This window comes from Schistocerca gregaria, chromosome 3 (genome assembly GCF_023897955.1).
Source record: "Schistocerca gregaria isolate iqSchGreg1 chromosome 3, iqSchGreg1.2, whole genome shotgun sequence".
Taxonomy (NCBI): domain Eukaryota; kingdom Metazoa; phylum Arthropoda; class Insecta; order Orthoptera; family Acrididae; genus Schistocerca; species Schistocerca gregaria.
In genome coordinates, this window is record NC_064922.1 from 340,570,015 (window position 1) to 340,592,668 (window position 22,654).

The following is a 22,654-nucleotide window of genomic DNA, read 5'->3' on the forward strand; positions in this document are numbered from 1 at the left end:
GAACAAATTTAAAAATCTGAAACTAAAGAATAACAATAAATAAGGTATATGAAAAAATAAAAAATAGAACATAAACGTTCCACAGGCATGTTACCTTGACATAGTGGTTGGCCTTGAGTGTTCTGTGGACACAACACGCTACATGATCATAGTTTCAGCCACATCAGGCAGGTAACCACAGAGAAGCAAGACTAGTGATGTGCAACTCAAGCAACAAGCTTCTAACCACAGAAAAACCAGACTAATGACGCCCTACTTAAACAACAAGGTTCGAAAGACAAAAAAAATACTTTACTGCATCAGTCACTGCCTGAGTCAAGAAAAAATCTACATCAGTTGCCAAGTTATGGCGGTCTAATGTCAAAAATATGGTCACTAGAAGTTAAGAGCCAGAAAAAAATATACTCCTACCATAGCACAGAAAAAAAGCGAATAGGTCTTGAACAGAGTTAGTGATTTAAAATTAGGGTAATAGCTTATCAGCTTCTTGGCAGTTGCAATAATATTTAAATCAAAACATCTTGACACACCCATACTTTTTCCCAGAAAATGAGTACCCTTTGCTACAAGGTGTTCACACACCTGGATCTAGATATTTGTAGACTGAAGGCCCTGATTCTGTAGCAAAGATTTAGAAGATTTGCCAGTCATAGTAAACAATATATAATATCCCACAGCTGAAGAACATACATGTTATAGCTAGAAAAGATTTTCTGAGGGTACATCTGTTCCTGGGGGAACGCTAAAACAATTTTTGGATTTCTGGGTAGGTGGGGGTAGATATTTCCCCAAGTGGACCATCTCGCCCCTAGACCTACCCCCTGTTAGATGTATTATGATGGGTATAAGAAGAAATACACACATATTAGTGAGCTTGTGCAAAGTTGTAACTACAATGGGAGTGTCTGGGAGAGGATGTGCATCTACATTAGGAAGCATACCAGAGTGAGAATGCTTGGATCCTAAACTTTAATGACTCAGCTAATTTTTGCATGATATGACAACTGCCATACTGGAAGACATGATGGCATGTGTGTTGTTATATGACATGGCATCATGTACATGATACTTTACTTTGACACAGTGCATTATATTACGTGCCATGCTAACAAATACTAAAAACTAAACAGGCACAAATATGTCAACGTATCTTGATTAAAAGCCTTTGATGCTGCCACGTAAGTCGAAAACCTAGTTCCATTTTTTTACATTCCTAACTCTGCCCATGACATATTTGCCTTTTTTTTTTAAAAACCTTAACTCTGCCCATGGCATATTTGCCTTTTTTTGTACTATGACAGAAGCATTTTTCATTTTGGTAAGTATTTATTGGTTGGTGTGTTTCCTGTGTGTTTATGAATCTTTTCTGGATATAAAACGATTTTTAATAATTGGTAAGCTGCTCTAGAGAATAGGAAAACGAAGATTCTGCCTTTGCGTTGTTGGCCTATACACTTTTTAGTATTTTGTTATTCATTCAGTAGTAGAATATTATCCTTAAGTTCTTGATAAAATAGTACTTAATTAATTAATTGGAAATCCTATGCAACAGAATTAATGAAGTACCTTAGTTTATCTGCATTTACTGTGTGTATTAATACTACTATGACAGATTTGAAAATGAAAATGCAGTTATTCTGAATAGTTTTACCAATGTATGTGGATAATGTTAGCAGAATAGAGAAATGAGTTAAAGAAATTAATCCAATGTTAGATCTAGAACATAATGTATATATCTCTCAAAAATGCATATAGTAAATATAGTACTGAAACCAAAAACATTCTCAAAGAAGACTTCATAAGCTTCATGTTAGTAGAAAATGGGGTTAGATACACATAAATCTGTCCTCTTCCACGTTAATATTAAGTGATTTCATTTCATTTTCTTAAAATAAAATATGAATCAATCACTTTGTACCAAAATCTAGGGATTCCTCTATGTGGGATCCAAGGAATACAACCAGTGTAATATTTTGTTTGAAATTGTTCTCAAACAGTACTCTAAAAAGCTTTATGAGACACTTAGTTTCTCTCCATTTTTAGAGGGGCTAACGATATATGCTGTTTGTTACACAAAAATGAATTCAGACTATTATCCTCTGCTTATAATAAGATTATTTCTAAATAACCATACTGATATATAACACATGGAAATTTTTATTTCCGATTCTCATTTAACTGCTGTTTTCTATTTTGGAAATATAGTTGTATTCCCTTAACTTCAATATTTTTTTGAGAATATTTACGCCATTTACAGAGATCAAGCATAAGACTGACCAAAATATGGAACCTTGAGGCACATTAAATTAATATTTCTTTTTTTGTTTTTGATGATAGTCATAATTTCTGTTATTACTCTTGCTTGTCTTGGTACGATTTCATCCAACCCTATGGTTCTGACACATTCTAATTTTGAAAATGACAGGCTACATTTTATCACACCAAGAACTTTCGTCATACCAAAAAATGCTTTTATGTGTTTCCTTTAATTTACTGCAGTCAAGGCTTCATTTACAAATTCAGATTTATACTTTGTGAAACAAAGTTGATAACCAGTTTTGCTGTTATTATTTTGCACTACAGGCCTATTTCAGCTATACAGCCACCATCAAGTTGTCTGCAATAGAACAATTTATAAATTTTGGTATTTTTGTTGTATTGGATATGATCAACTTATGAATAATGAGATTTTACATATGTTTTCAAGTCCTGACGTCCATGCAATGTTGTTGTTTCTGTAGGCTGTCTGTTTGAACCAATTATATTTTAATGTACCAGTAATGGTGAGTTCTGTAGTGTGTGTTAATAGTGGTCAGAGATATATCTTAGTCTTTAGTTGATATTTAGCGACAGCAGTTAAGATAGATGACCAGTACCATTGTTGTTTCTCTTGCTGTCTATTTTTTTCCTGATTATATTCTTTCGTTGTTATTCTAGTAGTAATCAATCGTGTTATATGTTATGTTCTGATATTTCAATAATAATGGTCAAAAGTAAAATTAATTTCCAGTTCAAATTTCGTGATAGCAATTATGTTACATAATCAGCGATTTTGTATGGGTACATAAGCTTGTTGGCAATTCTGTCAGCAATGTTATTGGATTTTATTGAATGGATATCTGTGGTGTTGAGTTACTTAAATTAAATTTTGTCTGTGGGTGTACTATGGTTCACCCAGGTTCTTGGTGGGTAATGTCAATAAAGTTTTCAATGGATTGATGTATTTTAGGTCAATTTGTTCATTGCGGATTACATGTGGATAATTTCTTGTTCTTAAATATATCTCGATTTCCTCCAATATATTCGTTATTCTTTCTGTGTTAAGTTTAACATACCGACAGCATTTTCCAATTGGTCCGCTGTGTGCGGGGAAAAGTGGTTAGGCTACTGTTACATGCTCCAGATATCTAGTTTCGAATTTTTACCCATCTGTCCTAAGTAGAATTTTTCAGTCTCTGCAGCGAATTTGGACAAATTCTAGTGTCCAGTTCCACTCGTTGGCTCTGAGCAATGATGTCATACCAGAAGGAAGGACGCTACATGGAGTCACTCCATACAGGTAAAAAAGGAAGGGAGTTGTCACTACGTCACAAATTTGAAGTCGCTGTCTTACATAGTCCAAAACATTAGATTCACAGCATTTATACCTCCACAGTTCTCAATGGTGGCACTTCCGCATGATGTTACTCTGCCATGCCTGTGCCTAGTGTCGACCGTGGGGGGAAATCTATCGACTTTTGTGATCGTATCCCAAACAGCACAAATCTGATGCTTTGATAGGGTGGAGGCAATATTGTTTTATAAGGAAATCCCAGCTTACATCATTTACAGGTGTACTAGTTGGTCCGATTGTAATGTAAAGTTTAAAAGAATCACACTTCATTCATAAGTGGAAAAAGTAATGTTTTCGTTTTTATACATGTATAATGATTGTGCTGTTTATTTTTACTCTTTCCTGCAATCTTCATTGCTTTCCAAAGCGCATATTCTCCAAGTCTCACTGCATCAACGGTCTATTTAAACCGTCTTTATTCCATAGGAATAACACATACAAGAAATGAAATGGTGCACAAGTGTATTGTACCTCCCCAGTACCCCCTCTGCAGAGGGAGCTTACATTGGGCAACGCACCTCAAATGTATATGTTACAGAATGCAAAGAGATAAACATAAACATAATAAATTAACAAATGACAGAAGAAACAGCAAAGTGGAACAAAGGCAGTATTGCAACTGTGACAGTCCACAGGGGTAAGGGAGAGAGGCCAGCACTCTGCCCAACACCAGCCCTGGGCATTGGGCGCTGCGCAGCCAAACGCACAAAGATCTTAAACGATGTGCAGCACGACATCAGCACCCTGGAAGAGACGACAGGGAGCTCCTGCACCTTGAAGCACAGCTTCAGAAGTCCCTCGCAGACTGTGGGGACCATGTTCCCCTCCAATTCGAGGTGGGCGACGAGTAGATGACACTCTGGACGCGGGGACGCAGGTCGAGAACGGCACGCCTGATGGACTGCTCCATCGAGACGTCGAAGCACCTTTGCACGAGTCCAAGCGTAGGGTACTTTACAAAAGCGTCGTGACGCTTCGCGCGGGACCAGTGCATTTGTCCACAGGCCTGGATGACGTAGTTGGCGGTTACGACGGCTCTGCAGCCCTCGCAGCGTCAGTTGTCAGACGCGCCCGCGACTACGCTGTGCCTTGGAGGGAAAGGCGTTTATGCGAGCGCGAATGGCATTGATAAAGTCGCGCCCAGAGAGGAGACGACTCTTGGAGGCGACGTGTAGGCGGGCTGTCCACATGTTCCCGACTTGCTCCGACGTTGTGAGGAGATGGCCTTCCAACGTAAAGTGTCGCTCGAGCGCCTTGACCTCGCGCTGCACCTTGCGCAGGTCCGCATCGTCTGCAGCTGGCCCCATGTTCTGCAGCATCGGAAGTTGGGCTCGCCATAGGGTAGGGCTCATCCAGCAGGCTGATGGAATGCCAAGGCCCGTATGGGCTACAGAAGAGTGGAAGTAGCCCAAGATGGCTGCTCGCACCGCAGTTTCCACTGCATTCAGGGCACCAATCTGGGTGTGACTGAGGGCTGGCCCATGATACAGGCCCGGTAGTAGCACGTGCACGAGGGCATAGAGGTGATTCAGGGGAGCCTGGGTGATGATGTCCAACTGCTCCTGCAGGTGCCCGTGAGGATGGAACAAGCTCTGACCAGAAGAGGAGAACTGCAGCCCCAGGTAGCCTAAAGTCTCACCCATGTGTAGGGCCAGCATGATTGCGTTTCAGACTGTGAAAATTATAGAATCGTCCACCTTGACCTTCTTCTGGTGCGAGTGTGAAACACTTCCTCACGCTGAATGCAGCTACAGCTTGGCGAGGGCTGCCATGGGTCCGTTGATGAGAGACTGCAGTCCTCTCTTTGTTGATGTGAACAGCAGGACATCATCAGTGAAGGCTGCAGCATTGACTCTGCGACCTAATATCCAGGCTCCTATGTGGGAAGGCAAGGTGTTGAGCATTAAGTCAATGGCCATACTGAAAAGGAGGGGAGACAGAGGGTCCTCATGACAGAGGCCTTTTGATGGCTGCACTGCCAAGCTCACACAGCAACCCCATTTATCATCACCGTGCTGCCTCTGTAGCAGCTCTCAATGTAGTCAGTAAATTTGCTTGGGTGGCCATGTGCTTTCAGCATGGAGACTAGGTCAGCATGGTCTAGCAAGTCGAACGCCTTAGACACGACGAGAGATGCAACAAAGACGAGAGCCTGATCCAAATTGAACGCGTTTTCCAACATCCCATCTCGAGGGATGAAGGCCTGCTGACGTTCGTCCACAGCACACAGACGCACCAGGTGCGACACCAGAACCTTGTAGAATGTCCTCGCCAGCACCGAGCATACAGTGATCGGAAGAAAGTCAGTGGAGGGATGCCGATGCAGCCGTTTTCGGGAGTAAGGTGGTCTGGGCACAGTGGAGGCGACGAAGGAGTGCTCGTGCTAGGAGGAGGAGATTCATAATCTTCACCACAATATCGCGCGGCAGGCGGCGCAGCTCGGCGGGAGTTAGGCCATCTGGGCGTGGTGCAAAGCTCTTGGGCGGCAGGGAGGCGGTCTTTCGCTGTGACCAGCCTCCAAAGGTACTCAAATTCGATAGGCTGCGATTGCGGCAGGAGGCGGTCACTGATAGCGCCAGCGGTGGACGGCGGATGCTGTTGAAAGAGGTCAGCTAAGAAGTCGTGCAGACTGGAGATGTCAGGTGGTGGCTGTAGCAGGGTGCCATCCAGTAGACATTGCACACAATGTGTGCAGACTGCTGGAAGGCCTCCTGGGTGTGCGCAAACTCCCACAGGCGCCGTTTCCGCTGGCACTGAGGTGGCTGATGCCGCTTAGATGGCGGGCGCGACGTGGTCCTGTGAATCTCCCCCTCCTTGAAGCCAACAGAGGCGAGGGCATCCAGGACAATGCCCAAGATGGTGGCAGGCTGTGTCCTCAGCCTGAAACCGATGATGCGGTCTCTGGTACTGAGTGCATGGGTCTCGAATGCGTGCCAGAAGGCACAGACCTCGATTACCCCTAGAGTTCTCTGCAGCCATCGTGCCATAAGCCGTGGGTGTGTGCAATCAGGGCCCGCGTATAATGTGAGGGCGCCACGGTGGAGCACGTGGTCCCAGTGGCCAATAGCGACGCACCCTATCATGTATTTAAGCGCCTACCTCTCTCCCAGTGAGGCAGTCTGAGATTCACATTAGTCTATCGACATCTCGCCTACAAACAGCGCGTTTACTTTGCTTGTTTCCATGTCTGAGTGGACGTTGTTGATTCGTGAGGTTTTTCGCTTCTGACCCTATTGCTTCTTGTGTGTTGTTGTTTGTAGGGTCTCGTTCAATCGTCAGTCGTTGTTTATGTCCGTCCTTTCCTGTTGTCCGTTTTGTTTGTTCACGGGTTCCACTGTGCTTTCGTTCTCGGCAACGACCGTTCTGGTCGCGGTTACAACACGGTCCAGGGCCGAGAAATGCTGAGCGGAAAGCCCTGTGAGGTGCTCCCATATGGCCGCGTCGACACTGGCTTATGGAGGCAGCGACCCCGGCGGTGTCGTGCTGTCCTCTCCCCTGTGCTTCTTGGTATGTGAGTAGCAATCTATCCACTTCACAGTATAGTTATTCACTCATGAAGTTTGTTATAAATAATCCACAGCCCTTAAACAGGAAAAATTATGACAGAATTACAATACCAGAAGAAAAAATGACGTTCAGTTCGCCACATTGGGGTTGTCTCTAGATTAAACATGAGTTCACAATTCTTACGCAGTGATATAAAATGTCTGACAGATAGAATGTAAAATTTGAAACTCAACTGAAAACGTTTCTCTTTGACAGTTCTTCCTATCCCATAGATTATTCTAATGTGTACATGGTGATGGGTACAGACAGTGGTGGATTCAGAAAAACCTCAAGGAGGAGGCACTAAAGATATCTTGAGCTACTGAACCGTGCTGTGGCTCATGTTGGTGATGTTTGTAAGTTTCCAGCCTCTGTTGGAGGCCAGACCATATCGTTTAGTTGAAATGGCTGCAATTGTTTGTCTTCTTCTCATGTTGACTGGTGCCACTTGGTTTCACAAGCTTTGCCTGTCCACTAGTGGCAGCAGCGGCGGTTATCAATATGTAGTAACTGTGGCCCTATCTTTGGGGTGATGTCGTGGATCTTCAGGGTCATGTCTGTGTGTAGTTCGGTTGGAGACTCAGGAGGAGCCAGGTCCACACAGTGTGTGAACACGCCGGGACCGTTGGCGGCGCGCATGGACTGCCAGATCGAAGGACTGAGGTCATGAGGGTGCACGACCTCGTCGTAAACCGGATCCTGCAAGCTTTAAGTTGCAGTTTGATTCAAGTAGAGAAACCTCACCATTATGAGATCTTGCGACTCTCCAGTGATTTGGGTTCGTGTTGCTGCTCGTAGTCTTGCCGAGGCGAAGAGCAGCCAGTAGAGTACTTGGGAAATGTGAATCTCTTTAGCTTTCCAGGACTTCCAAATGGTATTTACTGCATTCAGTTTGTTACTATTTGTTAAGTTCAACCAGCGGTATTTTCCCTGCCTCGTGGCCGCTAATGCTACATTTACCTTACCTGGGGGTTAGTGTACGTAACGGCAGTGTACGTTTCCTCGCCTTGCCGCTGCTGTCCAGTGAGGCGTGTAGTTTTGACAGCTTTCTTAATAGAAGGTTGGTTGGTGATTCTTCTACTCTGATGGTAGTGATTCCTTCATCGTTCTGGGCGGTCTAAGCACAGTGTTCTGCGGATGAAGTCCAGACTGCCGGTTTCTGCTTTGGCGTATTTTTACATTTTGCATTTGGTTTATTGGACGTCAGGTAGCCTCAGAAAGATTATCATTAGTCATTCGTTAGACTGCCTCTAGTCTGAGTTACCATCTTTCAAAGTGAATGCAATTCTTCTCGACTATTTATTGTATATTTCTAATGTTTTTTATATAACTGCTTTTCTTGGCGTTACAGCATCTTTTAATGATTGTGATACCAAGTTTACCATCATTTTGTCTCACCTGTTTGGTGATCAGTTGCTTGTCCTTTTAAATTAATGTTTTTGCTGTATATTTATTTTGTACTGTCTGTTTTTTTAATTTTTTATATAATTGCCATTATTAGCATTACAGTATGTTTTAATGATTGTGCTACCAACTTTACCATCATTTTGTCTCACTTCTTTGGTGATCAGTTACTTGTCCTTTTAAATTAACCTTTGCTATTGCATTGCTGTTTGACAGTATGTTTGTTAAATTTTTTATAATTTTTATTCTTGGCGTTAAAGGCCTTCAGCCGTGGCTGTGGGTTACTTGCCTTAAAATTCTAATTGGAATCACATTGGCTTGTTTTTAAAACAGTATTTGCTGTGTCTGTATTTTAAGCTCATTTGGTAAATTTTAATGCACTGAAAGCACTATTAATTATACAGTTGTTCATTCTTACATTAATATTGTGTGATATCTTTATTTATTGCCGAGTCTGGAATTACTATTTTAAAATAAATGTTTGTAATTGCTAAAGGGAGCCAGTAGTATCGGATTACGGCCCCGTCCACAATCATAACCAAATCCTGCTTCCTTGATTACCAGGTTACAGCTACCTTTACTTATACCACAATAAAAAATAATCAAGTCACATGAAAAGTTTAAGAAATGTTTATTTTAAGAGATTATACACATACACAAGACAATGCCATCTTATGATGTAAAAAAATTGCAATTGTGGTTCTCCTCCTTAAATGATGAATTCTATGCACCTATTCTTTCTGGCATATGGTTAGTTACATCTTGATGAGGACAATTGATTGACTGATTTATTTATTCAGCAGCCATTTGATGTAATACATCTGATACATGTTGTATCTTTACATATAGGCATTGTCATGTTTTACATTGAAGTTGAGAATACACTACAATTTCACATATACATCTTCAAATTGATACTATTATAAAAAGTGATAATGATACATGTTAAAATCCCATAGGTTAATAATCATAATAGTCTACAATTATACAAGTTTATAATCATATATTATTTATTCATACTTTTGCTGTAGTCGAAATATCCCTTTATTGAATGAAAAGGGTTTACTTATACAGCTTCAAATTAACAATATTATAAAAAGTTAATAATAACACATGTTAAAATCACCTAAGTTAGTAATCATGATAGTCTACAATTGTACAAGTTTATTATCATACCTTATTTATTCATACTTTTGCTGTAATCAAAGTATTTCTGTATAGTACAGAATGGGTTTTCTGTCAGTATTGGTTTAATACCTTTTTTAAATTCATTCATGCTCTCTGCTTTTGTGATGACATTTGGTAGACAGTTATAGAGGCGCATTCCTATGTATGTAGTCCCTTTCTCATATCGGCTGGTCCGATGCTGAATTGCCCTTAGTTTCCAGCAATTCCGGGTTTCATATTGGTGTACCTGTTCGTTCGTTTGGTAGAGATTAATGTGGTTTTTAGTGAGTATTAGAATTCTGTAGATGTAGACATTTACTACCGTTAGGATATTTAGTTCTTTAAATTTTGGTTTGCAAGTGGCTCGCCACTTTTGTCTTGTCATTATGCGGATTGCCTTTTTTTGTATAATAAGGACCTTTTTCATATTTGATGCACTCCCCCAAAGCTCAATTCCATAGGACATAATGGAATAGAATTGTGCAAAGTAATATTTTATCAGAGTTTCCATATTAACAATTTCACTTAGCTTCCTAATTGCAAAACAAACCGAGTTAAGCTTATGACATACAGCATTGATGTGCTCTGACCAAGACAGTTTGTCATCTATGTAGAGACCTAAAAATTTCGCACTTGTTACTTGTTCAAGACTGTTGTCATTGATTTTTAATCCTATCAAATTTTGTTTGGGTCTGTTATTTTTGAAACAGATAAAATTAGTTTTCTTGTAATTTGGTACTAATCTGTTGTTGCAGAACCAAGTATCAAGATAACAAAGAATCCCTTCAGTGTTTAGAGCACATTCTTCTAAGTTTGCACCCTTTATCACAATATTGGTATCATCAGCATAGAGGATGGCCTTATTTTGGATGCCACTGGGGAGATCATTTACATAAATCAAAAAGAGTAGTGGCCCAAGCACGCTTCCTTGTGGTACACCATGTGTAATTTTCTGTGTGTCAGAGTAAAATGTATTTCCTTTTTCATCAGATATTTCCACTTTCTGATATCTATTTGTCAAATATGAACTCAATAAGTCAAGTGCCATGCCTCTGATCCCATAGAATTCTAATTTCTGCAGAAGCAATTCATGATTTACTAGGTCAAATGCTTTGGATAGGTCACAGAATATCCCTATTGTAGTTTCTTCCCTGTCAAAAGCATCTAGCACATAGTCAATAAGTTCCTTTGTAGCAGTAGTGGTGGACTTGTTTTTCTGGTAACCGTGTTGACTTCTGGATAATATTTTGTATGTTGTGAAGAACTTCATCAACCTTTGTGCAGAATACGTTCAAAAATTTTTGCTATTATTGGTAAAATACTCACAGGCCTGTAGTTTTCTGGTTCTTTCACATCACCCTTTTTATATAAAGGTATTAATGTTGCTATTTTCAGGCTTTCTGGAAACACCCCCTCTGCCATTGATTCGTTGAATAATTTAGCAAGTGGCTTAGCTATAAAGGTAGAAGACAGTTTCACCAGCATATTTGAGATCCCGTAAACATCCTGTGTCTTAGTGTTTTTCAGGTTGTTTATGACTCTAATTACTTCTGTTTCACTCGTAGGAAACAGGTAGATTGAATTACTTAATGATTGATTATTCAGCTTTAACCCATTTAAAGCATTATTTGCTGAAGTTCTGATATTGTCTGTCATATGCTTGCAGATATTTACAAAGTAGTTATTAAGACATTTGCTATGGCATCTGGGCTTTTTATTAAGGTGTTATTCCATCTAATTTCTTTGGGACAGTCCTTTTTATTCCTTCTATGACCTGTTTCTTCATTTAAGATTTGCCATGCTGTCCTAGCCTTATTTTCTGAAAGGCTGATGGCCTTCTCAATAGCTTTTTTCTTGGCACATTTTATGACTTTTTGATATATTTTTTTGTACCTATCATAATACATCTTAAGATTTGAACCCTCTGTTTTGTACTTAACTAATCCATGCAGCTCTTTGTGCCTATTACTGGATACCATAATGCCCCTGCTTATCCAGTTATTTTGTTTTGTTTTACTAAAGACACATTTGTTTTTGTAGGGGAAAGCCTCATTGATGTATTCACAGTACTTTGTTATAAAAATACTAGCATTGTTTTCATTGCTTTTATCTAGTAGTTCAGTCCAACCTTCCTTAGCCAGATTGGTGGTAAACTTATTTATGTTTTCTTTGTGTATTGGCTGGTACTTAATATTATACTTTCTGTCCTTTAGGTTTTGATTTATGGTAATTATTTGTTCAGTATGGTCAGATAAATTGTTTTCAGCAATGTTTACAGTATAATTCTCTGATTGAATATTTGTGACAATGTAGTCAATTGAAGTGGCACTGTTAGCAGTAAGTGACTGAATATTTTGATGTGTGATTATTAGTTTTACAGAAGGACTGATTTTGCCATGCTTGTCCATAAAAAATCATTGCTTCGGTTACTCACTTTCCTCCTCCTGCTGGACTCACGTGTTGCAGATGACACTTTCTTGCCAGCTGGTGTTGTCGAGTCCACAGTTGCTGCTGTTTTAGTTGAGGGGGGTGGTGGTGGTGGCATTGCTTGTAGTATCAAGGATTCCACTTCTGTCAGTACTAGAGGTGATGAAGGATCTGCCTGATGACTGGTTGCTGTTGCTGTTAGTTTTGTCCCTGATGCTGGTTCTACTGCTGCTACTTCTGCTTCTTTTGTTGATTCATCTGTTGGTGATGATGCTGCTGATGATTCTGCTTTTGTTGTTAGTGCAGCTACTGAAGATTCTTCTCTTGTTATTGGTGCAGCTGCTGGTGGTTCTGCAGTTGTTTTTGGTACTGCTGTTGTTATTGATTGAGCAGTTAGTGCTGTTTCCACTATTGCTCCTTTTGTTGATTCAACTGTTGGTGATGGTGCTGCTGATGATTCTGCTGTTGTTGTTAGTGCAGCTACTGAAGATTCTTCTCTTGTTATTGGTGCAGCTGCTGGTAGTTCTGCAGTTGTTTTTGGTACAACTGTTGTTATTGATTGAGCAGTTAGTGCTGTTTCCACTCTTGCGTCAATTAGTTTCTCCTCTCCTTCATTTTGACATGGCATTAGGATTAGTTTATGGCTATTTGACTGCCTTGAGTATTTTAGTGCTTCCAGTAATTCTTTGCACATCACTGTTTTCCCAAAGTTGTTTCTGTGCAGACCTTGCTTTGTGAAATGGCTTCTAACTGAAACTGTGGCCTCAACATATGTTACGTTATTGAAGCTACTACAGATTTTTTTGATTTTTCTGTTTGTACTAATTATCTCTTGGTTTACGCACGAAAACTCCAGCAAATCGTGCCTGTGTGGGATGTTTAGCACAAACACTCTAGAGTGTGGTACTTTTTCCAAGGTTTCTTTCAGCACTCTAGTCGCCCTGCTGCTCTCATTCTTGTATACGTCGTTTCCTCCGCCGATTATGACACATATCGAGCCTTTTTTAACTAAGGTCTCACAATCTTTCAATACTCAATGTCACAGTGAGTGTTCAACAGAGCTAAGCCATGAAATCGATCATCCTTCATTGTCAACCTCATGCATGTCTTTGTATGCCGCAATATCGATAAACTTCTTTCTACTGTAGCAATAAATGCAGACAGACAAGAAATACAGTGTGTGCAAAGTAGGACAGTCAGATCTAGGACAAACAGACAACGCTTGCATAACAGAATCACGATCATTTTGGGCGTTTATGCTCGTTTGCTTGAATTGAAGAATCTCTCCCATTAGTCTCTTTTTAATCACAAAGAGTGATTGTTCTTCAAAGAACGGGTGGCAATGCGGGCAGTTGCCCAGGGCGGCCGCCCGCTCGCCCCCGTATGTATTTGCAACTGGGTAGGAGTTACTTTATACTATTTTTGTTTAATTAAAAAACTGATAAATAGTCAGATTACGAAATCATGTTTTTCACATCACTTCCTTCTCTTATTGGTTATTATAAATATATCAACAAAAAAACCAGTTACATTAACACGGCAAAATATGTCGTATTACTAGAGCAAATACGCAATCAGGAACAGAAAAATGTTCAAAATTGCCTTCCTAACACTAAGTTATCCATATAAGCACAGAAATAAGTAGTATTTAAAACAGTTGTTTCTTGTACACAACAGAAATAAAAATAAACAAGAAATATTGAACAGGAAACAGTTGCAAGCAGTTGTCTGCTAATGTTTAGCGTTATCTGAAATGGCGGCAGGCCCTTCCCACTCTGGCTTCAAAACAACATCCAGCGTAAGTCTATAGTGCATTATCCTTCCTTTTTTTACCTGCATGTTTTAGTGTATGCTATATTCGTTTGTTTACGAATAACATCAGCTACTTTCAAAGATTGCCTCTAAACAGCGTCTTTCTCATAGGTATGACGCCATTGGTCAAATCCGATCAGAATTGACCTGCGAATTTTTGATAAATTCTACTGTCCGATTCCATTCGTCAGCTTTGAACAATAACATCATACCAAGGCAGAGATGCTCGTATAGGCAGTCAATAAAAGCAATGGATCATACTCATAAACAAACGAATGTAGCATGTGATAAAATTACAATAACATTTTACTCAGTTATTTCTTATGAACTACATCGAAACGAATGGCACATATCGAGAACAAATAAGAGCAAGAATTAAAAGCAAATTTTGATGTCCGGTAAGAATTATTCCCATAATTTATGCGAGTAGAAAAGCACAAACAACCTTTAAATTACGTTACAGTAAAGCGATGGTGAAGTCATACTGTTATAAAACAGCATTCATTTTACTCTTAACTAGTGATTCCACCTGAAGAAGAGCAGGAATGTTGGAGTTTTGGATGGGGAGAAACTAAAATGTAACAGAAAAACTGGAAAATTAGATGAATGACAACAAATACGAAACAGCAGCATGAAATGTTGAGAAACCAACACTCTGAATTCTAGAAGAAAAACCAGCACACAGCTCGCGAAAATCCACAAAAATGAACCAATATCGGAATCGATCACTAAAATTAATCTATGTAGGTAAAGTCCAATTACCGATTCCAGCCATTCCATGATTCATATGTTAATTATGTTTACTGTAGTTGTACGCCCTGAAATGTTAGCATTTCTATATTTTAATGCTCTCGAAAACTGCTGTGTTGGAATAACAAAAATGGCAGAAACAGATGTTATGAGAGCAATTACAAGTACATAAACCCTATTAGATCACATTTTAGTGCACAGACATGCTGAAAAAATGATCTAATTAATGGACGATCGAATGGTTGAAATCATAACTAGAAGAGACCCATATAGGAGGTCATTTCGAGTTACCGATTCTTACTATTCGATGGTTCATAATTTTTGACATTTTAGTAGTAAATCAGTGGACTAGGTATTGTGTAGGATTTTTAGATTTCTTATTGATCTCAGAAGTACTAAGAAAAAGTAGCAGATATTTTAGGTACAGATTCCAATTATTTTTTCGTAGTGCTGAAGAGAGTAATAGGAATACTAAATGTAGAAATCCTGTTACAGTATATACAAACACTTGTTAAAATGGTCTAAACAACGAAACATGGAATGGTTGGAATTCGTAACTAAAATTAACCTATATGGATCAATTCTAGTTACCAACCGCAATATTAGTCATTTTTCTGCAGAACTTCAAAGAGCAATTAGGAATGCAGAAATCATATTACATTTCACTGCACACACCTGCTGGAAAAACCAAAATGTACCATTGAATGGTTGGAATTGGTAACTCGAATTGACCTCTATAGTTTAATTCTAGTTACTGATTCTAATATTCTTTAGACCCTGCTTTTTGTGAATTTTCATTACTTGTGTACTACACCTGTTAGATTCAATAATTATTATTAAAAATTAATGCTAATTCACAATGTTCATCATGCGCTATACTCTAAGGTATTTAAATGTTCTCTGTGCCTTTCTTACTCGAATAAATTACAATAATAATTTATTCAGACACAAAAAACTTCTCGTTTTGTGTTCTTATTTATTTTCATTACCTTCAGTTCTTTTAGATATAACTTGTGGCTAAGTAATTATTAATGTGAACTGTTATTGTAAGTTTATGATATGTTACAATCGTTTGTTTACAAGTATGATCAATTATTTTTAAAGATAGCATCTGTGCCATAGGTATGACATCATTGCTAAAAGGCAACTAATTGACACTGAATTTTCTATATACATGGGTTTGAGTATATTTGTGGTTTCCAGTTGAATACACCGTTTTTGTCTTCATATTATGTCGTGTTTGGTAAGCAAAGCATATATTGGTGTTTTTCAATAGTGTGCTAATGTTGTTTGATTAGTTCCCACCTGGTGGGGGCTCAGGAACATACATTCTGGGTGTTCACCAATTTTTAGTGTGTGAAATTTATAGCATCTGCTGTATAACAATTATGCTTCTGAACAAATTTATACAACTACAGCTGCTACCATAATAATTATATTAATGCTGATAGTAATAATACTGATAATAATAATAACAATAATGTGCATTACTTGTCTGACAAAAGAAAGAATTGTTTTGTGGAATTTTGCTGGTTTGTACGTAGCTACATACAGTTTAGAGCATGAGCGAATTATGTGTAAGCTTTCGCTACTCTCCATTTCGCATTTTTGCAGAAGGTGGAATTTTCGTGCTTTTTTAAAAAAAAAATTGGACACATGTACAAGATCCCTAATACCTGCAGAAGCATAAGAGCCTAAAGCAAACCATAATCGATCCCACATTCAAGTGAATATCAGAGAAAATGGGACAGCTTTCCATGAATGTTCCAACTCGTTTATACAAAATGGGGTTATAGCAAAGATAAATAAGACCCACCATACGATAAACATATGTCCAAAGCATGAATAAGAGATACAATCACACAATAGACAATGATGTGCTTTAGGCCTGTATGGTCTCAGTGACTGAAATGGGACACTTAATATACTATAACTCATTCAGAAACCCAAAAAATAGATTCTTCTATCAATGTAATGTGTACTGCCATCTGATCTAATTTTACTATGAAGTGGGTGAATTGTCATAGTTGAGGACTGTGCTACCATCTAGTGGGGTTCATAGCTAGTGCACAGGGATAAAAGTCTGATGCAGTGTGCTACCACCTAGTGGCATTGTCATAAACCTATAACTGAGTAGTAGTTTACTAGTTGTGCCCGCCATGAACTGTGCATGTTGTTCATAAAATCTGTATGTGTTTTATCTGTAAGACAGTTATGTCACACCAGTTGCACCTGCACAAAAGCTCCTTAAAACGTGCACGACTGAAGATGTGCTTGTGGCCATGATGCCAAGTTTCATGGAGTGTACAGGAATAGTGATGTAGCATAGCACAATAGATTTACTATCGCATATTTCAGATTACTGCATCTATTCTATGTTCAACAGCATTGAAAGAAAATTATCCAATAAATACGCAAAGTGTCACAGCTTATGGTGTTCATTTGCTCCTGTGATATTACATAGCAGCCTCCACTATTCCCAGGTGTGTATATATAGATAATTTTCTCTTTTATTAGTGTTCTCAGATGAAAGTTATTTCTTTACATATAGTTGTCATGAGGATTTTCTGTATTTGTTATATAGCTCTGTGATTATATGTGGATTGATTTCATTCTGTTGTGCCACCTATTGCATGGTTTTAATTTCTTTTTATATAACATCCTGTTCTAGAAGCAGGTTAATCACTCCGTTGATCATGATGTGAAAGTATACGAATTTGTGTGGTGGCAGGAATTTGTTGGTGGGGAGGCTTGCGTGCCTCAACAATACAGATACCCGTACCATAGGTGCAATCACAATGGAGGGGTATCTGTTGAGAGGCCAGACAAACATGTGGTTGCTGAAGAGGGGCAGCAGCCTTTTCAGTAGTTGCAGGGGCAAGAGTCTAGATTATTGGCTGATCTGGCCTTGTAACACTAACCAAAACGGCCTTGTTGTGCTGGTACTGTGAACGGCTGAAAGCAAGGGGAAACTACAGCCGTAATTTTTCCCGAGGGCATGCAGCTTTACTGTATGGTTAAATGATGATGGCGTCCTCTTGGGTAAAATATTTCGGAGGTAAAATAGTCCCCCATTCGGATCTCCGGACGGGGACTACTCAAGAGGACGTCGTTATCAGGAGAAAGAAAACTGGCGTTCTACGGATTGGAGCATGGAATGTCAGATCCCTTAATCGGCCAGGTAGGTTAGAAAATTTAAAAAGGGAAATGGATAGGTTAAAGTTAGATATAGTGGGAATTAGTGAAGTTTGGTGGCAGGAGGAACAAGACTTTTGGTCAGGTCAATACAGGGTTATAAATACAAAATCAAATAGGGGTAATGCTGGAGTAGGTTTAATAATGAATAAGAAAATAGGAGTATGGGTAAGCTACTACAAACAGCATAGTGAACGCATGATTGTGGCCAAGATAGACACAAAGCCCTATACGATTTTTACCCTCCATGTTGCCCTCCAATGCCAACTTTGTGATACCTTGATGCCTCAGAACATGTCCTACCAACCGATCCCTTCTTCTAGTCAACTTGTGCCACAAACTTCTCTTCTCCCCAATCCTATTCAATACCTCCTCATTAGTTATGTGATCTACCCATCTAATTTTCAACATTCTTCTGTAGCACCACATGTCGAAAGCTTCTATTCTCTTCCTGTCCAAACTATTTATCGTCCATGTTTCACTTCCATACATGGCTACACTCCATACAAATACATTCAGAAACTACTTCCTGACACTTAAATCTATATTCACTGTTAACAAATTTCTCTTCTTCAGAAACGCTTTCCTTGCCATTGCCAGTCTACATTTTATATCCTCTCTACTTCGACCATCATCAGTTATTTTGCTCCCCAAATAGCAAAACTCCTTTACTATTTTAAGTGTCTCATTTCCTAATATAATTCCCTCAGCATCACCCGACTTAATCTGACTACATTCCATTATCCTCGTTTTGCTTTTGTTGATGTTCATCTTACATCCTCCCTTCAAGACACTGTACATTCCGTTCAACTGCTCTTCCAAGTCCTTTGCTGTCTCTGACAGAATTACAATGTCATCGGCAAACCACAAAGTTTTTATTTCTTCTCCCTGGATTTTAATACCTACTCCAAATTTTTCTTTTGTTTGCTTTACTGCTTGCTCAATATACAGATTGAATAACATCGGGGAGAGGCTACAACACTGTCTCACTCCCTTCCCAACCACTGTTTCCATTTCATGTCCCCCAACTCTTATAACTGCCATCTGCTTTCTGTACAAATTGTAAATAGCCTTTCGCTCCCTGTATTTTACCCCTGCTAGAAACGTAGGTTTGCCTTTCCTTAATCTTTCTTCTAAGATAAGTCGTAGGGTCAGTATTGCCTCATGTGTTCCAACATTTCTACGGAATCCAAACTGATCTTCCCCGAGGTCGGCTTCTATCAGTTTTTCCATTTGTTTGTAAAGAATTCGAGTTAGTATTTTGCAGCTGTGACTTATTAAACTGATAGTTCGATAATTTTCACATCTGTCAACACCTGCTTTCTTTGGGATTGGAATTATTATGTTCTTCTTGAAGTCTCAGGGTATTTCGCCTGTCTCATACATCTTGCTCGCCAGATGGTAGAGTTTGGTCAGGACTGGCTCTCCCAAGGCCGCAATAGTTCTAATGGAATGTTGTCTACTTCCGGGGCCTTGTTTCGACTCAGGTCTTTCAGTGTACTGTCAAACTCTTCACGCAGTATCGTATCTCCCATTTCATCTTCATCTACATCCTCTTCCATTTCCATAATATTGTCCTCAAGTACATTGCCCTTGTATAGACCCTCTATATACTCCTTCCACCTTTTTGCATTCCCTTCTTTGCTTAGAACTGGGTTTCCATCTGAGCTCTTGATATTCATACAAGTGGCTCTCTTTTCTCAAAAGGTCTCTCTAATTTTCTTGTAGGCAGTATCTATCTTACCCCCTGGTGAGATAAGCCTCTACATCCTTACATTTGTCCTCTAGCCATGCCTGTTTAATCATTTTGCACTTTCTGTCGATCTCATTTTTGAGACAATTGTATTCCTTTTTGCTTGCTTCATTTGCTGCATTTTCATATTTTCTCCTTTCATCAATTAAATTCAATATTTCTTCTGTTACCCAAGGATTTCTACTAGCCCTCGTCTTTTTACCTACTTGATCCTCTGCTGCCTTCACTACTTCATCCCTCAGAGCTATCCATTCTTCTTCTACTGTATTTCTTTCCCCCATTCCTGTCAATTGTTCCCTTATGCTCTCCTTGTAACTCTGTACCACCTGTGGTTTAGTCAGTTTATCCAGGTCCCAAATCCTTAAATTCCCACCTTTTTGCAGTTTCTTCAGTTTTAATCTACAGTTCATAACCAATAGATTGTGGTCAGTGTCCACATCTGCCCCTGGAAATGTCTTACAATTTAAAACCTAGTTCCTAAATCTCTGTCTTACCATTATATAATCTATCTGATATCTTTTAGTATCTCCAGGATTCTTCCATGTATACAACCTTCTCTTACGATTCTTGAACCAAGTGTTAGCTATGATTAAGTTATGCTCTCTGCAAAATTCTACCAGACGGCTTCCTCTTTCATTTCTTACCCCCAATCCATATTCACCTACTATGTTTCTTTCTCTCCCTTTTCCTACTGACAAATTCCAGTCACCCATGACTATTAAATTTTCCTCTCCCTTCACTATTTCTTTTATTGCATCATACATTTCTTCAACTTCTTCGTCATATGCAGAACTAGTTGGCGGATTCAGAAGGATGTAGGCTGCAGTAGGTACTGGGAGATGAAGGAGCTTGCACAGGATAGAGTAGCACGGAGAGCTGTATCAAACCAGTCTCAGGACTGAAGACCACAGCAACAACATGTTGTCAGTTCTTATCCTGTTACTATGACTTATGGTCAAGTAGAGGAAGTTTACTGATTTTATTGTTTCTATTTCATTCTCAGGTGTAGAGTGTTAAGAGTTGTATATATGTGCTCTGTGCCCACATTGTTTCCATCTTTAAGCGTTACTGTGTCATCAACATATCTGTAGTAATATATTATTTTATTAAAAGAAGTGTTTGTAGTTCTAACTTTCTAATATGTTTAAGAAAATATCCGCTATTGTGCCAGCTATACTACATCCCATTGCCACATCACCATTTTTTATATGAATTATTTCATTGAATGTGAAGTAGTTTTGGTTTAGTACTAAGTGAAGCAATCATATTAAGTCATTGGTTTCAGTTATAGTTGTTTTCATCTAGCTTAGTAGACTTTCTTCAATAACAGTAATTACTTCTCATGCTGGGATCTTTGTATAGAGGGTCTGATGTGAAAAGAGACAAATTTTCCATTTGTATGTATTTCTATATCCTTGTTTTTTGTGCTAATGATTTTGAATTTTTAATAGCACTAATCGAGTTATATTTAAAATATTTCTTAATGATTCTATCCAGATTTTTACTAACAGGATGTGTAGAACTGTCTATACTATCCACTACCAGGCAGATAGGAAATGAAAGTTTATGTATTTTATGGTATCCACATAAAATGGGTATATTTTGGTTCATTGCTATAAATGCTATTTTTTGTGCTCTGTCATTAGTGTACTGCATTGCTTTGTAATTTTCTTGGGCTGATCTGAATATTTATTTGTTGTGTGGCTGGCTATTTGTGTTATATTGTTTACTATGAAGAAGTCATTCATTTTTGTATGTTATAATTTTTTGTAGTATGACCAGACTATTTCTTTTATTTGCTGTTATAGCTATTGCATTACTGTATGTTAACTTGTGGTTGATTTTTCATAATATTCTGCTATAATTTTTTTGTAGTATATGCAATCTCGTTACTTGTCTTTCCATTATATGTGCTGCTTTATTTGTAATTTCATTTTGCTCACTGAGTGGTAGTTTAGCGCTTTCTATAGCTTCCTTGGCTGTTGCTGTAAGTTGGTTTGTATTTATACTTGTAGGTTTAAGTTCCAGATATATTTTTATTCTTTATGTTGGAGATCTTGTTCTTGCATACAGAAAATAATGTTAGTTGAATTCTGTGTTCTTTGATAAAATTTGAGTGGAGATATTAGTTTTCAGTTTTTGTTCATATTGTGGTATTGTACTTTCACAAGGTTATAGATTTTCTTTTTGTGTTTAATTTGTACCTGATATCTGATGTGGTTTATATATTCTGGTATAAAGGTGGATATGTGCTCTAATGTTAGTGGACTTGAACTATTACTGAGTTTTGGATAAAATAGAAACATGGCTTGGTTAAGGTCTGTTTTATTGTGCAGTTGTTTCTTGATTTATTGTTGTATCAACAATCTGGCTTCCTGTAACATCGCTAACAGAACTGTCAACAAGAAAATGTAATCATACAATATCACCTATTATTATTTGACATAATTGCTGCATTAAATTTCAACTGATAATGAAGTTTATTTCTGAATATTATTAATGATATGTCAGAACATAAGGGGAAACACAACTGATTACTACTAGAATAATAATGAAAGAACTTAATCAATAAGCAAAAATAACAAAATCACTGATCATCTATCACACCTGCTGATGGCAGCTACAACCTAAGGTATATTGCTGTCCATTACTAAAACACTCTACAACATTTATTCTTATTGCTACATTAATATATAATCCGTACACACAGACAGCAACAGAAATAATGATATTGCATGAGAGTGAGAACTTAAAAACGTATGTAAAATCACATTATTCATAAGTTACTCAACCTGTAAAACAACAAATGCACCAATATTGATAAGATGTTCTATTACAGATAACCTGATGATGGCTGTATAGTTGAAATAGGCCTATAATTAAAAAATAATACTCATAGCAGCGTCACTGTTTATACAAAATTTATTATGTATTTGAAAAACGTTTATTACACAGTGGGCCCAGAGGATTACAAATTGTTGACAATT

General features: G+C 38.5%; 1 protein-coding gene across 1 annotated transcript; it reads right to left on the reverse strand.

Annotated features, from left to right (window-relative positions):
* Positions 1-5,361: 5,361 nt before the first annotated feature.
* On the reverse strand, positions 5,362-12,785 carry LOC126355367 (uncharacterized). The gene is made up of 2 exons (XM_050005661.1): positions 12,188-12,785; positions 5,362-5,489 (listed from the first exon to the last, which is right to left on the reverse strand). The coding sequence occupies exons 1-2, from the start codon at positions 12,783-12,785 to the stop codon at positions 5,362-5,364; spliced, it is 726 nt and encodes a 241-aa protein (XP_049861618.1).
* Between the last annotated feature and the right edge of the window lie 9,869 nt (positions 12,786-22,654).

What these genes read in the sequence shown, in the direction of transcription:
- LOC126355367 (XM_050005661.1), bottom strand. Translation starts at nt 12,785, where the DNA reads ATGCCATGTCAAAATGAAGGAGAGGAGAAACTAATTGACGCAAGAGTG. An exon ending in GAAAGTGTCATCTGCAACAC is followed by an intron (nt 5,490 to 12,187) that starts GTGAGTCCAGCA and finishes CTTCCCACATAG; the next exon opens with GAGCCTGGATATTAGGTCGC.